General features: G+C 41.3%; 1 protein-coding gene across 2 annotated transcripts; it reads right to left on the bottom strand.

Moving 5' to 3' along the window:
• Positions 1-830: 830 nt before the first annotated feature.
• hbs1l (HBS1-like translational GTPase) lies at positions 831-14,197 on the bottom strand. Of its 2 annotated transcripts, XM_079571887.1 has the most exons (18): positions 13,959-14,128; positions 13,487-13,552; positions 13,247-13,378; positions 12,472-12,714; positions 6,405-6,510; positions 6,087-6,334; positions 4,605-4,770; positions 4,049-4,166; positions 3,562-3,708; positions 3,212-3,286; positions 3,012-3,129; positions 2,717-2,785; positions 2,542-2,646; positions 2,076-2,166; positions 1,884-1,992; positions 1,462-1,562; positions 1,237-1,381; positions 831-1,085 (listed from the first exon to the last, which is right to left on the bottom strand). In XM_079571887.1, exons 1-18 carry the CDS (start codon positions 13,999-14,001, stop codon positions 1,074-1,076), a joined length of 2,094 nt encoding a protein of 697 aa, XP_079428013.1. In that variant the 5' UTR covers positions 14,002-14,128; the 3' UTR covers positions 831-1,073. The 2 variants fall into 2 exon arrangements, with proteins under 2 accessions (XP_079428013.1, XP_079428014.1); XM_079571888.1 differs by lacking the exons at positions 831-1,085; positions 1,237-1,381; positions 1,462-1,562; ... (9 more) ...; positions 6,087-6,334; positions 6,405-6,510 and adding an exon at positions 10,324-11,798 and having other exon boundaries at positions 13,959-14,197.
• Between the last annotated feature and the right edge of the window lie 797 nt (positions 14,198-14,994).

Raw genomic sequence — 14,994 nt, 5'->3', positions numbered from 1 at the left:
TGTAGAACTGGTCTTCGCGCAGACTCTATATTTAAGGATTTCATTTTTATAAGTCACGACGACACCACTGCCACAACAAGTTTAAAAATAAAAACACAGACCAGAAGTGATTGGTGAGATATTCATGTTGCAGCATTTTTCTTCACCAACATGCCTGATTTAACTCAAGAAACCTGAAATTCAGCCGCTTCAACCTCCCCATTTCATTTATAAAATCAGCCCTTCAAAATAAAATGTAAATGCTTTTTGTGCAAGCACTCTTTATACCTGTCATTTGTCTCTGGGGGAAAAGGGAGTTTGTTTGTTCACAATTTGCCCACTGGTTAAAGTACATACTGTATTTACATAGTGTGAGAACATTCTCTTAGTATCTGTCCAGGAGGTTTGTATGTAAATTAGCGTGCTGTATACGAGCAGCATAATACTCATAGACCAACAGTGTAAAGTACATATAGAAATTATGCAAAGTTAATGACGTCCCTCTTCTCCACATGTTACTTTTCTCAATGAAACAATCCTAAAGATAGAAGTGAAACATCCTCAACGCAATAAATTAACCCAGTCCAGTCAACGATACTTGAATGTAAATCGGCTCATGACCATAAAACATACCTTTAAATTAGAATATGCATCCAAAACATTATAAAGTATTGAAAGCATTTAGGACATATTTTAAATATTTCTCTTTCACGTGACATTGCTGCTTGATCTAAGCTATGAGACGGTGCGGTTATAATTGTTTTTTAGTTGTCTATAGGAAAGGTGAATGGATTTTTTACTTCCAGAACAAGAGCAGGCTTCGAGGTTGGCAAGACTAAGCTTCATTTCAATCAACCATTTAGAATGATTGAGTTTGACTGTTTTTATTATGGGGAATAAATGGGCCGGTCCACTTTGCAATGTGCGCATGGTTTTGTGGCATGAGAGTTGTTCCATGTGAAAATAAGGGGGCTGGGATGGCGTTGCCCAGAGCTGTCAGGTGAAGCCGAGCGATGTCACCAGTCCATAGAGAGACATCTCGACATTAATTGCACGTTATCTGCGGGACGTCCGACTGTGCACTGATGCAGGCTTCATTCTTTGATCTGTGAGGAAAAAAAACAAAACAAAAAAATTTTGAACGCTGGACACATTTAAGATTTTTCTGGTAAAAAAAAAAAGTCTAATTCTTTTATTATCCCTTAGGATGTAATGTGTGTACAATGGCTGTTGACTAAGCTGTTGGATTCCCCGTACCTCTGTGACGACCCCTGCAGCGATGGTGGAGCCGGTGTAGCGCAGCATGAAGCGGCCCAGCTCCTTGTAGTCCTTGTACAGCTCCAGCGCCACAGGTCTGTGCGTCTGCAGCTCCACAATGGCATTCATGCCTTTCGTCAAACATCTCAAAGTAACACACTCGGTCAATAATCTTTACGCCGACAGCAATACAAAGCGATTTAAAGCAGGCGAAATACTTCTTACTTTGGTTTCTTCTTGAGGACCTCGCCACTGCTCTTATGTAAAACACTGACCAGCTTCTTAATGGTGGCTGGTTCACTGACAGTCTGGTAATGGAGCAAAACCTGGACACAAGTTACAAGTTTTGTCATTTCCACCCCCAAATTCATTGGTCATAACAAAAATATACTTCTATTCATGAATGTAACCACTGCAAACCAACTGTATTACTCTCAATTATAGTTTTGTATGGTTTTGGACACTCATAAAACCGTACATCAGTGGTAAATTCCTTTTATTGCCCATGGAGAAAAGTATAGTTTGGCAGCTTGATTTCTTAGGAATAATACTACTTTGCAGTATTTTGAGTGATGTACGTATAGGGAGTATGGATACTTCCTGGACCAACTGTTTTCTAACATGAAAGTAAGTGAAGGGCTACATACTGGGAAGCCTTGCGTAACTGGAAGTTCAATGTTGAATAGTAGAACGCGAGCTCTGAATTTAGTGCAGGCTCTGATCGGCTCCTTGGGATCGCAAAACACACAGCCCACGCTGAAAAAACAAAAATGTAAAAAGTAAAATCAAATCAATCAAAATAAAATAAGAATGTGCAATGGGAATTTTGTTTGCTTTACTTCATTTTGATGATGTCCATTCCAGTGAGAGTCAGACTGACATGGTCTCCGGCTGCAGCCCAGTCCAGAGGCTCATCGTGGAGCGTTATTCCTGAAAATGAAAAAACATATGTGAGCAACAGCGTCCACAAAAAGGAAGTCATAATTATTCAATGAAGAGAATTGAATTTCGCCTTTTTGACTTTTTGTTTTCAAAACATTACTCACAGTTCACAGTGCATCTTTTTTGAAAACAGCAACAGTATTTACAGTAGGATTGTACAGTACAGTGCCTGACAACAGTGACTATGTAGCATCTTATTTTCAGATAGATTTCGTTACTGATACTTTACGTAACTTCACTTTAATCAGGACTGTATTTAATCATGACAAAGCGGGGTTTTCCCATCTCACTCAGGCGTGTAGCACCTATTCAGTTGCGTCGTTTTTTGTTTGTGTGTTCAAAAGTGGTGACCTGGGTGTGTACCTTTGACTGTGCAGGTTTCATTGGGAGGCATGGCCAATATTCTGTCTCCTGTCTGAACGTACCCAGCCTCGATCTTCCCTGTGACACAGAAGCCTGAGCCCTGGTCTGTAAACACAAACTTGATGAAACCAAAGCACAAACACCATTTGACAGTTCCACACTGTTGCAGCTGTACCTTTAAACACGTCGGAAACACACAGTCTGAATGGTTTGTCCACGGACCTCTGAGGGGCTTTGAAGGCATCTGTAAAAATAAAGAAAAACAGCAAAGACAAGGTGAGGAAAAAGCTAAAAAAGTCAACAATGGAATTTTTTTACCCTTGTCACTCGACATTAATCATTTTTCACATGTATTTCTGGATAAGTGACAATTCCATTATTGTGAAACACAATGTATTGCTCTGATTAGTCAACAATTTGACTGAATGGCCCGATAACAACTATAGGGAAGTGCAAGAAGAACGTGTTACCGATCTGCTCTACCAGGCTGGGCCCAGAGAACCATGACGTGAGCTCAGTCACTGTGCTCCTCGTGACCAGGTTTTCCCCGGATAGGCCGCTGGTCGGGATGTAGAAAACATCAGATTCCTGGGAGGACACATGTATTATTTTTATGTCATGTCAGGTGAATAAACAACAACACTTTCGATTCAACGACGTCAGGGCTCACCTTGAATCCTGCCTGCTTCAGAAAATGGCCGAGCTTGGATGTGATTTCCTGGAAACGCTCTTCCTGCCAATTCACCTGCACACAAGAGGCATAAATATCACAAAAACAATCATCAGACCAAATGCTAACTTGAAAATACAATCATGTTTGTTTGTAAAGGAAAGTGCAAATAAAATAAAATACATTTGAACAAAGTTGATCAGTGAAACATTTGCCACTGGTGTTGTATAGTACACTCATTTTATGGAAACAAGGACTTTTCAGAGATGGCACTTCAAATCAACTGTGCAAGAAGCCATATAATTTATTGTTGGAACCAAAAAGGCTAATGTTTTTGTTTGTGTATTGACCTGGTCCATTTTGTTGACGGCCACAGCCAGCTGAGTGACTCCCAGTGATCGGACCAGCAGTGCGTGTTCTCTGGTCTGACCGCCGGCCTCGAATCCCGCCTCAAACTCTCCCCTGCTCGCATCTACCACCAGCACGGCCACGTCAGCCTGCGAACAGCCCAAAAATACACTCATTAAGCCAATTCACAAACCAACAGGGCAGAAGCAACTCTGCACGGATATCACACCAGAAACAATTTAGTCAAAACGCGAGTCTAAACAGTCATTTGGTAAAAAGAGAAATTACATTTGTGCCCTAAAAGCAGACAAACACACCCATGCACGCAATGACACCTTGTGACGCCAACACCCAAAACCACTATTATTTCAAATCATGCTGAAGGGTGGGGCCAGACCCAGGAGGATGTAGGAAGGAAAGAAGGAAGATACTTCAACTGCTCAATTACATCAGATACTAAAATAAAACAGTTCTCTGTGTTTGTCACACCTGGGCAGCTCCTGTGATCATGTTGGGGATGAAGTCTTTGTGTCCCGGGGCGTCCATCAGCGTCACCACTTTGGACTTGGTCTCGAACTTGGTCATGCCCACGTCCATCGTAACGCCTCTGGACAGTCACAATAAATAAATATATAAATAAAAACACAACAAAGTCCAATTCATAAAAATAACTGTCAAATGTTGAGAATACATGGGCAGATATTAAAAACATCTACTCATACATGGCATAAACTAGGTACAACAAATAAATCAGGATATACAGTGGGAGTATTTCTAAATAGGCCCCACACCGTTTACTGTATTGATGTTATGCAACCACTGTAAAAAAGAAAAGAAAAAAGAAAAGAAAATCCAACAATAAATAATTGGACTATTTTGTTGCCAATGTAATAGGGTCAGCACTCGCTCATGTAGGTCACTCACTTAGGTGTGGCTCATATTTTACAGCCACTTGATTTTGCATGTACACAAATTCTAATGGCTTTGTAGCAGTCGGCTTTTGCACAGAACCCTGACTTTAGGTGCATATTTTTTCAGATTGTACCTGTCCCGCTCCTCGCCGGTTTCATCCAGCACCCAGGCATAGGCGAACGAGGCCTTTCCCGCCTTCTTGGACTCCTGCTCGTACTTGTGCATGGTGCGCTTGTTCACGTTACCGAGGAGATAGAGCAAATGGCCCATCAGCGTGCTTTTACCTGCGTCCACATGACCTGCGGCGAGGGAGACAACGTAGGTTTACTTGGGGACTTTCAAAATGTATGAAAGCAAAGATGGGAGAAGGAGAGAGGCCTAAGTAACTGGGAGCGTGGTGAGAACGGTGTACAATGAAAGGTTTCACAGGCTTGTGGGAAACTAAAACCCACTTCACTTCTGAAAGTACCGAGTCACGTTTTCATGTAGTGAGACGACGAGACAATGATTAAGCAAAAGCAGCTATGGCAACAATGAGCTGATGAAGCAGTTGATGGGAATTGGTGGTTGCCAAACTGTGGTATGGGGCTGCACAGCCAGCAACGCATGGCTAGTCTTTACTAAATACACTTTTATTCATGCTTGAGTCCTCTTTTGGGTTAGTTCTAGTTTATAACTACTTTAGTCCTTGTTTAATCCTAGTTTGGACCTGTTAGTTTTGGTGGTACTAGGAAAGTCAAATTGCTTTCTTAGGCTTAGGCTGGTTTGGAACAGTTCTATTACTTTATGACATATTGTATAAATGATTATCCATTTTGCTGTCCGGGGGTTATTCATCATAGCAGAAGTATTTCAACAATTAAACCAAGCCAAGATGATTTCTTTTTTAAGTTGCCAATATTGAAATGTTAGATGTATCTATTGATTTTGCCTTTTTTGAAACTGGACAAATGAGGTTATTGATGTGTGTGCTTTTAGCATGTTTGGCAATGACTGGATTTGTTGAGGAGAATGTCGTTTTCAAAGCAGTTATTCTTGAAGGAATATCACCTCTCATTTGTGAAGCTTCTTCATGCTAATCCCCGAAACATCCTAAACTAAAACAAACCAGCCCAGATGACTACTTATATCGTATATCTATTTTCTTCCCCCTACATGTTCCAGCCATGTCCTAATGTGTAGAATGAGCCCCGACCTTTTCACCACAAATGCCTCTAAAATCCTGCACTGTCACGAGCGCGAGCTTAATATAGAAGCTGCAGTTACGCATAAGACCTGAGGTGGCAATAGTGAGCATAAAATGACCAACTTGCATCTAGTCTCTTTAAATAACTAATACATGCACAAACTGACCAAAGCCGTTGGAGCTCAATCTACTGCTATTGCTGGGTTTCAGGTGACATTCATGATTTTTGGTCTTGTACAGAGAGATCATGGACCCAGTGACTGATATTAATGATCATTTTTGTAATTCATACATTTCTTTTTGGACACGACTTGTAAAAGTGTAATGCAATTAATAGGAAAAACGGGCTCCTGCCCCCCACTTAGTACCGTGACCATCACATTCTAGAACCTGAAACCGAGCAATTGCTAAGAGCTAAGGGCTTCTTACCAATCACCACTAGGTTGAGCAGCGGTTTGCCGCCTTGTCTCTTTTCCAGCTCTGCCTTAATGTTGATGGCTTGTCTGTTTTTCCCTGAGGATTTGCTGGGGGTGGGCGTGGTCGCGCTGGACTCCTCACAGCTTGGGACTTTGGAGGGGGTCTCTGGTAATTTGGACTCTGGGGCAGATGTCACAGCAGCGTTTTCAGGACTGCCACCTCTGCGCACCGATGCTGCGCTGAGGCCATTTTCCTCTGCGCTAAAGTCAGACACTCGGGTTAATACGTGCACTCCAGGAGACATCGAGATAAAAGCACAGCTGCAGTTACCTCGGCACGTCAAAGCCCATGGTCTGCTTCTTTCCAGACACAGTCATGCGAGCCACTTTGGGAACCACCTCCGAGTCCAGCTTGTTCTGAGAAGCGTCTCTTTTAGCTGTGAACACGGAAAATTCCAGTCAAAAATAAACAAGTGGCGACTGACAGGACACCGAGTACTTTTTCCATTACAAAAATGAAAATGGCACGCACATATTACAAAAGGACAGTCAGTAGGAGGTGCTGGTTGTGCAGATTAAGTGTGGTGTGAAAAATGTTTTGTGTAGGGCTGATTGAAATAAGTGGAAGATGGATCATTGCAATTATATTTTGCATCTTGAGAAATTTTGAATCATTGCATAAAAGCAGGTAACTAAATGTGATTTTGGTAACATGAGCATTTACTTCATGACCTACTTGGCCCTGAAAGTACAAACCATCTCAGTGGCATGACAAATCCAATGTACATGCACTCGAGTTCCTGTTAAACATTACGGGTGCTTTTTTTTTTCAGGAGATGATGACATTGTTCGATCTGATAAGCAACTTTCACCATGCGGCAGTGCAACTTGCTGAGGTCACCGCTTTGTCATCCCTGTCCCAAATGGCCAGCTGCACCACTCATATCAGCCCTGTGTCTGATTCATCTAGACGGAGCTGCACAAGCCAAGCCTCTCGCATCTGCGCAGCGCTCACATCCCGGTACACAGAGGGTTAATTTCAGAAGTGGCAGTTTGACTCTTCTTAGATGGAGCAGTGACACAGCAGCACATAAAGCAATGACTGTTGAGTCAAAGGAAGGTGAATGATCAGCCATAAAACACAAGAATAATAGTTTGTGCTTAGTAAATGGTCTCAACTTATATAGCGCTTTTCCACCTACATTAGGCACTCAAAGCGCTTTACAGCAAGGATCCACTCACCCATTCACACTCTCATTCATACACCAATGTACGCAGACACTGGTGCTTAAAAGTGGGTTAATTGTTGTAATTACATTTCGACTAGATGTTTATGCAGTGTTTTAGGGGACGTTTATTCTTTTGTCACAAGATCTGAACTTCTCACAAAAACCCGGCTTAAGCAGATACATTTGGACTCAAATCCACTGCTGGTTTGGACCAATCACGTGCCAGTCTTTTGCATCTGTAGACTTTAATCCCATAGATGAATTTGTCCTCTGCATTTTACCCATCCTTTGCCCGGTTATATCACTCTGTTGGTTAAACGCTTTTAATTTTTTTTTAAAGTTTTAAAAAGTTACTAAAAGCGGCAACAGTACGTAAGTGAGAGCAGCATGTTTTGAGGAAGGGTGTGAGACGCATCAAAGCTGTATCAAAATAGTTCCTTGTTCTTGGGTAAATGCTCCCATGGCCTCACAGTGAATACACTTTAAAGCATATCTGACCGTAGGGCTAAATTTAATCTCGATTGTTATAAAGTCCCTACATGCACCAGACAAAAACACCTGAAGGGAAAATGGGGTGATTCAGCAGAACTTCATGGATGTGCTTTTTTCTCTCTGGTCTCAGAATGACTGTCCGTGTCTTAAGAAAAGTCCCCGTCATCTCGTACAAATGAAATCACAAGCTGCCTGCCGAGGAGTTTCACATTCATAAAGCTGTAGGCCTACATTACAAACACCTGAGAGGTTTCAACGTGGATACACAGGACAAGGAAAGTAGAACCATTGATGGCGTCTTCCTGCAGCTGGAGCAGCTGGAGTACAATGAGGACTGAAAAAGAAGAGAAACTACACCTTTTTTTTTCAGTTTGCCATAAAACATTTGTATTTCCTATACTTTCACAATGAACGATTAAATCAAGAGTCTTTTCTATTGAGGAGGAATAATGCAGGTTTTGTGTGTTTGCACATGGATTGTGAGATCCGGGTTGCCTAAAGACAGTTTGACACCCCAATGCTGTATTTTCCCCTGGGGCAAACAAGCAAACCTTTCGACTTTGGTGCTATTTATACACCCAGTTTTAAACAATCAAACATACAGCGCTTTCCAACCACCTTCTGCAAACAACAGACTGGCCTAATCGTCTTTGGTCTGCCCTGAGGGAAGTCTTCTGAACAGTTAGGCAGAGGCTCTCTTTCTCATGACAGGACTTGGACTGGGAGGTAAACAATCCGGCCCTCCCGTCCAGGATTGTCTGGTACAGGGGACCCTTGCATTGAGTTATCCATACACCTTGGCCTGAGGGCCCAACTGAGCCCCGGATCAGCAGAATACGCCCAGGATATGCAAATATTGTTCCTCCCGCTTTCAAACTAAAGTGTGCAGGCCTAAGTGGGTGATGGGATAGCTGCCAGTCAAGGGAAAAAAAGCGGTTGTGCAAGTTAGAAAGATGAGCCGACAGATGATGTGGCCGCTTTTGGACTACTAACTATCAAATGTCAAATATTGAGAAAACAAAGCTGGCAATGAGATGCTTTGCCACCTGAGGCCGCTGCAGGCATCTTTATCTGAAGGTACTATAAAGTAGCAACAATGCCAAAACATTTCTTGTGATATCAAACAATCAACTGTTGATGCACTATGTCATGTAGTTACAAAATGCATTTTAGATAAATTATACACCTGTAAATGCATCAATTCTGTATGTTTTCAGATGCACCGTTCTATATACAGTACAATCTTCAACAAACCCCTACTTAAAGGGCCAATATTTCAAATAATTCTTAGACCTAGAACTATAAACACAAGGACCAATCCAGCCCTTTTCAAAAGTTCTTGCTGACACCAAGTGAGCCATCCTTTCTGACTTACCTGTAGACATAGTTGGGACTTTTACGTGCGATATATTGTAAGTAATTTTGGAGTTAAAAAAAATACAAATAGTACATAGTACGAAACTATGTGTGATCCAAACCTTTCCTCTAAATCAGCCAACAAACAGTTGTTTGTGATTAATATGCAAAATTACATTTTCCAGTTGGGGCACCAATTCACAACAAAAGCATTTGTGCAACATGTTCACTTTGCAGAAAAGCGCAGTGTGTAAAGTCACAAAATGATTTGATCTGCCATGGCCTTTGAAAGCTGAGAGACGTGATCAGACTTTCCTACGTAGGTGTTGAAGACCGGCTGCGCTTCATCTGAGGCTATTGGCTGCTGAGCAAAAGCCTGTGTGTGACATTTTCTCCAAGACAGCAGCTTCCTGCCCAAACCCACACAGTAGACTGAATGTAAAGGACACAACCACTGCTGGACAAGTCGCACTCATTTAATTAAACACAGTCATATTGATCCGATTATCCTTCTGGAGCTTGACACAATGGAAACATAATGAACACACAAACCTACCTGACTTTGTTTGACTTTCCACTATTTTTAGTCATTCTCCTTAAGGCTTATGTTGTTTAGCTCCAAAGGCCCTGTTTACCTTTGCTCACTCATCGGTGCACCCGTCTACATCTTTCAGTTAATTTTTTGTAAATAAAAGACAAATCTATAAAAGAGAACAGCTAATACTTTGTACATGGAAGCATTTCATTATATAAAATCACTTATTTTATTTCAAAAACGACAAAATATACAAAGCTTTTGTAAAACGTCAAAACAGCTAAAACAGAACTATAGTGAGAAAGCAATAAATGAATTCACTTATTTACATCTAAATTAATTTCATTTAAAAAGTTCTATCTGCATCTGTCTTTTAAAATGCATACGTGTTTCCTTTCGCTCATGGGAAAATCTCCAGGTGTCCTCAAACTCAAATTGTCAGCAGTAAACCAGCACAATGGTTAAACTGATCCATATTCCAATGGCTGCTGCACACCTGCAAAAATCAACCTCCTTTTGTCAAGATCAAAGCGTTTTCTAGCAAGAAAAGAGGCCATCCATTTGAGTCTATATATTCAAAAATAAAAAACAATATAAAAAGCTAGTTTAAAATACTAGAAGAAGATTAGTGGTTTTTAACATGTTCCTATTAACTAAAGATCTTTATATGTTCTTGGATATGCAATAGCAAGCCTATTATACAGTATATGTTAGAAATAAACACTCATAATATTTTGTTTGGTCACCTATGTTTCTGCACTCAAACTAAAAAAGCTTAAGTCCTGAGAGTGCAACAATAACGCGCATTTACGCTTCTTCCTCCTCTACCTGGTAAATGCTTTGCTCTGATTGGCCCGAACAATGTCATCTGGTGACGGCGTATCAAAGCCAAATGGTACAATGGCCGGTCCTTCGGTAGACGCCATCTTCAATCTTCCTGCATGTTGTTGCTTAATTTTGCCGGTCAACAACTTCAATTTCGTTTTGGCTTGCTTGCGGCTCCGAAAGGACAGCGTCAGTGCAAAGAGTGACGGTTTGGCAGAAACAGAATCCAGTCCTAGGTTTACGGGAGACGAGGAGGGGGACGTAAGGTTGAAGTCGTAGTCGCGATGTCCGAGTTCGTGGGACTGAGAAATAAGCGCCCCCAGATCGATGGATTTATTGACTTTCGCCGTATTGCTGAATTTTTTCTGTCCTTGTGCAGACACACCCAGCGCTTCCGGTTTTTCGGGGGAAAGCAGCAGGCCGAGGGAGTACTGTGACCTGTTTGAGGTGGCTGAGGTTTTACATTTGTGTTCAGTCGCAGCATGTGGTGCGGCACACAGCTCGGAAAGGCTAAGTGGTTGGTTCAAAGCACGTGCAGCAAAGTTTGTGCCCCGAGTTAACACTGGCACACTCTGCTTTTGGTGTTGTGATGCCAACTCGGACAGAGAGATTGGCCCAAACACGGATGATGAGGGTTTAGTGATTTGTTGCGATTCAGGATTTTTGTATTGGTGCCTTGATGCCAGCTCTGAAAGGGACAGTGTGGAAGAAACCGAACTTTGTTCAAAAGGCAGGTTACTGTGAGAAGAAGAAAGGATGCTCAGATTTTCCGGGCTTTGATTGGAGTGCTCTTGAATTAAATCTGCCAATGATGGACCTGACTTTGGACTTATCGTCAAGCTCTTGCATCCCACAATGTTGTTGTTGCTTTGTGAGAGAGAAGAAAGACTAGTGAAACCAAGAGGAGGAGGCAGAGCAGAGCTTGCGGTAGTGGTTTTGAGGTTGGCCAATGACAAATTGTTCAGTGAGACTGAGAGGGGCGAAGGTGCTGAAGTATTTGCAGTGGAAGACAGATTTAAAGACGCTAAAGTTCCAAGTGAAAAGGTGCTTGGATTTGACATTAGCGAGGGAGATGTCCCCAGAGCAGGAACGCATGGACTCGAACCTTGAGTTTTTGAATGTTCAGACATGAGCTGTGCCAGACTAGGACCAGAACCTATACGCATTCCAATGCTTTGATTGTGATTTCCTATTAAATTAGGGGACAGGCCACTTGTTGTATGTTGTGTCAGTGATATGTTTGTAGGTCCAGGTGTTCTATCTGTGTGAGAGGCAGACAAGAAGGCTCCTTACCTTAACAAAAGCCCACAGCAGTTGACGAGAGGAGGTGATGAAAAAGACCCAGAGATGAAGGTGAAACAGCAGATGAAAACAAAACAAAGGAAACAAGAAGGCACCTTGTTAATGATTTGATACAATCTATTGTTCATTCCACAAAGTATGAACATTTCAAATAAATTGATGAGGGCTGCACAATATGAGAAACTGTCTTGAATATTGCAACACCAAGGCTAAAATGAAACTAGATTAGGAAAACCAAGATTAAAACTAAGTTTTTCATGTGCAAAACAAATAGTGTGAGTGTGCAAAAGTGGATAAGCAGCATTGTCATTTACTTAGGTCTTTTGGTCGTGCATCATTCCCTCAATCAGATAGCAGATTTTGCCCCCACAAAATGTAAATTAGGTGCGACACGCTCTCAAATAACCAAGCAATATTTTCCAGCTTGCACTCACTATTTAGCACCTGTCTTGATAAGTGACCCCTCTTGTGTGTCGTTTTGCATTATAAAAGGAATGTGTTTAATCACAGATGGATATTGTGTCACCTACTATTGCAATAACTTCAATTTGGCGGAATACTGTGCAGCCCAAGTTGAAATGTGTTTAATTTATCTGCTAGCGGAACTATAATTAAGAGGAAAATCAGCTAATTTAGTTAAATGTTCTCCTAAGGTGTACCTTTCTCAGAGACGGGCTCTCTCTTGACCCTCTGTGGCAGCGCCGCCACATCCATACCGACTCTCGCCACATCTTCCGTGGGGTTTTTGGGAACTGGTGCCGTTTTGGAGTCTTCAGAAAGAACTGCATCCAGGGCCCGCTGCGGGTCGAATCCATGTTTCATTGCGGCTTCACTGAGGACGGATTCCGGCAAAGCATCGCCAAGCACTGTCCGCATGTGGTCCAGACAGGAAAATAACTTGGCTGAAAAGTGCAATATAACACACAAACATGTTAACATACAAAAAAAGTTAAATTTGCAAGAACCACAGGTGAGTTTGGTGTGAATAATGGTGGCTTATCAACCTGCTGTCGGGCGTTGATAACCCATTTCATAGTTGAAATTGATGTGTACACATGGAAATACACAAGAGACTACTAATTTACGGATCGTGTGTTTTAAATGGAGCGCCCAATGCTGGCAGAAGGGGGAATTACATGCAGTAAAAAACAAGAAACACCACCATTTTGGCTAAATGTTAACAAAACGATGGTGCCGTGATAAACACAGTTTTCATCATAATCATTAACTTAATCATTAACTTTAATAATACAGAGGACATTTCTGTGTTCTTACTATCACGCAACAAAGTTCAAGAAAAAAAGATCAGGCCAAGTGAACGTAAAATTCACTCAAAACAATGTAAATAAAAAATATAACTCCTGTTTTTGATCAACTTGGTTTGAAAAGTCCCCCCATAAAAGTGTAGATTAGGCATGGCTCCTTTTATATTACCTTGGTCAAGAGGATCCAGATTGTGACTGACAGTGGGGGACATTGGAGCATCATCATCTTCAAATTCTTCCTCCTCTAGTGTCTCTTCCTTCGGGGCTTGCAATTCTCGACGTGAATAAATAAACTGATTCGCTGTAACAAAACAAATAACTTTACATGGAGCATACCCTCAAATATCTAATCGCAGTGCTTTTGTTTAATATGTTTCAAGTGATCCGTAACAAATCACTTCACACCAACCTGTGGCTGGAGAAATGCAGTAGTCATCCTCGACAGATTGTCCATACACGTCATCATCGTCAAAATCTAGAAAAGCACAACAGGACTCACAGTAAAACATGTTTCTTTAATTGAATCATTGCGTTTTGAGTTGCATTAACCATATGAACCAAGCCCATGCAGCCTATGATAATGCAACACTGTAACTCAAGCTCTCAGACCAATACCAAAACAAAAACAGTGGGCAACTAAACACTAATATACTACAACAAAGAGTCGGATTAAATAGTTCGTGACACAGTAAAGCAAAAAGATGAAAATGTCTAATGAAAAGCATAATGCCAAGTGACACGACAGCAGCTAAGCGAGCAGCTGCTTTCTTTGCTAATGTTGACCATGGGCTTTCACAGCAAAGTTAGCTTCGTAGCTAGCTAGCTCTGTTTAGCTGTCCCATAGCAGCAATCACAGCGTGTTTACTGTTTTCAATATATACCTTCGTCATAGTTGTAGCCTCGGACATTTCTGTGCCGAGACATTGTGTTTATAGGAGTCTCTCCGGCCCCAGGATCAGTGTTTGCGGCTCTCAGCTTGTAGTGGCATGTGTCTCAGTGCCTGGCTGCCATTGCTGCTACTGCTGCACAATGGGAAAGTGCAAAGGTAAGCGTTTCGCAGCTGACTCTAAAATAAAGGAAACATAAAACAGTATATTTTATTGTATGAACAGTGTAGATCCACCAAAGCCGACATTTCTACGTGAAATACAAATCTAAAAACATTTTTGTTTGTGTTGTTGTCGCTTTTGTTGACGTAACTTCCGGGTGTAATGCCACCTGCTGCTTGATGGAAATAGAAAGGCAGATTCAGTTTATTGGCCATTTGCAGAATAAAACCACAATGGAAAAAATGTGTAAGGAGCTCAGAGTGCAATGTCAACAGTACATAAAAGGACACAACATAAAAATAAACAAACAAATGCCACAGAAAAAGCTCAAGAGTAAAATGCTGTACATAGTCCATACAAAACAAAGCTTTCTGGATGCTATGAAGCACAAATATGTATGTTGACTATTTCAGTGGTTAAAAAAGTAGACAACTAGAAAGCAAAAGATAAAATCTGAACAAAATTCTACAAATAAATGCATCAGATTTTGAAAATGCAATTGCCTTTGTTTTTTGTGTTGTCATAGCCTACAGAAGAGACTAAATCTGTGAAAATATGTGTTTATTGATGTTTCTGATAAAAATCATGAAAATGTAGATACTTCAAATTTGCGCTCACACTACTGCGTGTATACATACAACCAGGGAATACGTATTTTTCACACACTAACAAAATAGTAGCAGAACAAGGTTTAATCATAACCCAAAAATATTCAGAGTGTATTTGGCCGTCAGCAGCACAGTAGGTATTTTAGAACTTTTCCACTCAGAATGTCCTCACACAACTTCAGTCAGTATGATTTTTGTCATGACAAAACAACTGCTTTTCCAAAGATATGCCCCATGGTTACAGACCAACCCATCACACC

The sequence above is a fragment of the Gobius niger genome (genome assembly GCF_951799975.1).
Source record: "Gobius niger genome assembly, chromosome: 15".
NCBI classification, from domain to species: domain Eukaryota; kingdom Metazoa; phylum Chordata; class Actinopteri; order Gobiiformes; family Gobiidae; genus Gobius; species Gobius niger.
This window is presented reverse-complemented; position numbering and strand designations above follow the sequence as displayed.

Coding starts and splice junctions, on each gene's coding strand:
- hbs1l (XM_079571887.1), bottom strand. CDS start 14,001: ATGTCTCGGCACAGAAATGTCCGAGGCTACAACTATGACGAAG. Junction 1,563..1,883: donor CAGTTACGCAAGGCTTCCCA/GTATGTAGCCCT, acceptor ACTTGTGTCCAG/GTTTTGCTCCATTACCAGAC. Junction 1,382..1,461: donor GTCCTCAAGAAGAAACCAAA/GTAAGAAGTATT, acceptor TGTTACTTTGAG/ATGTTTGACGAAAGGCATGA.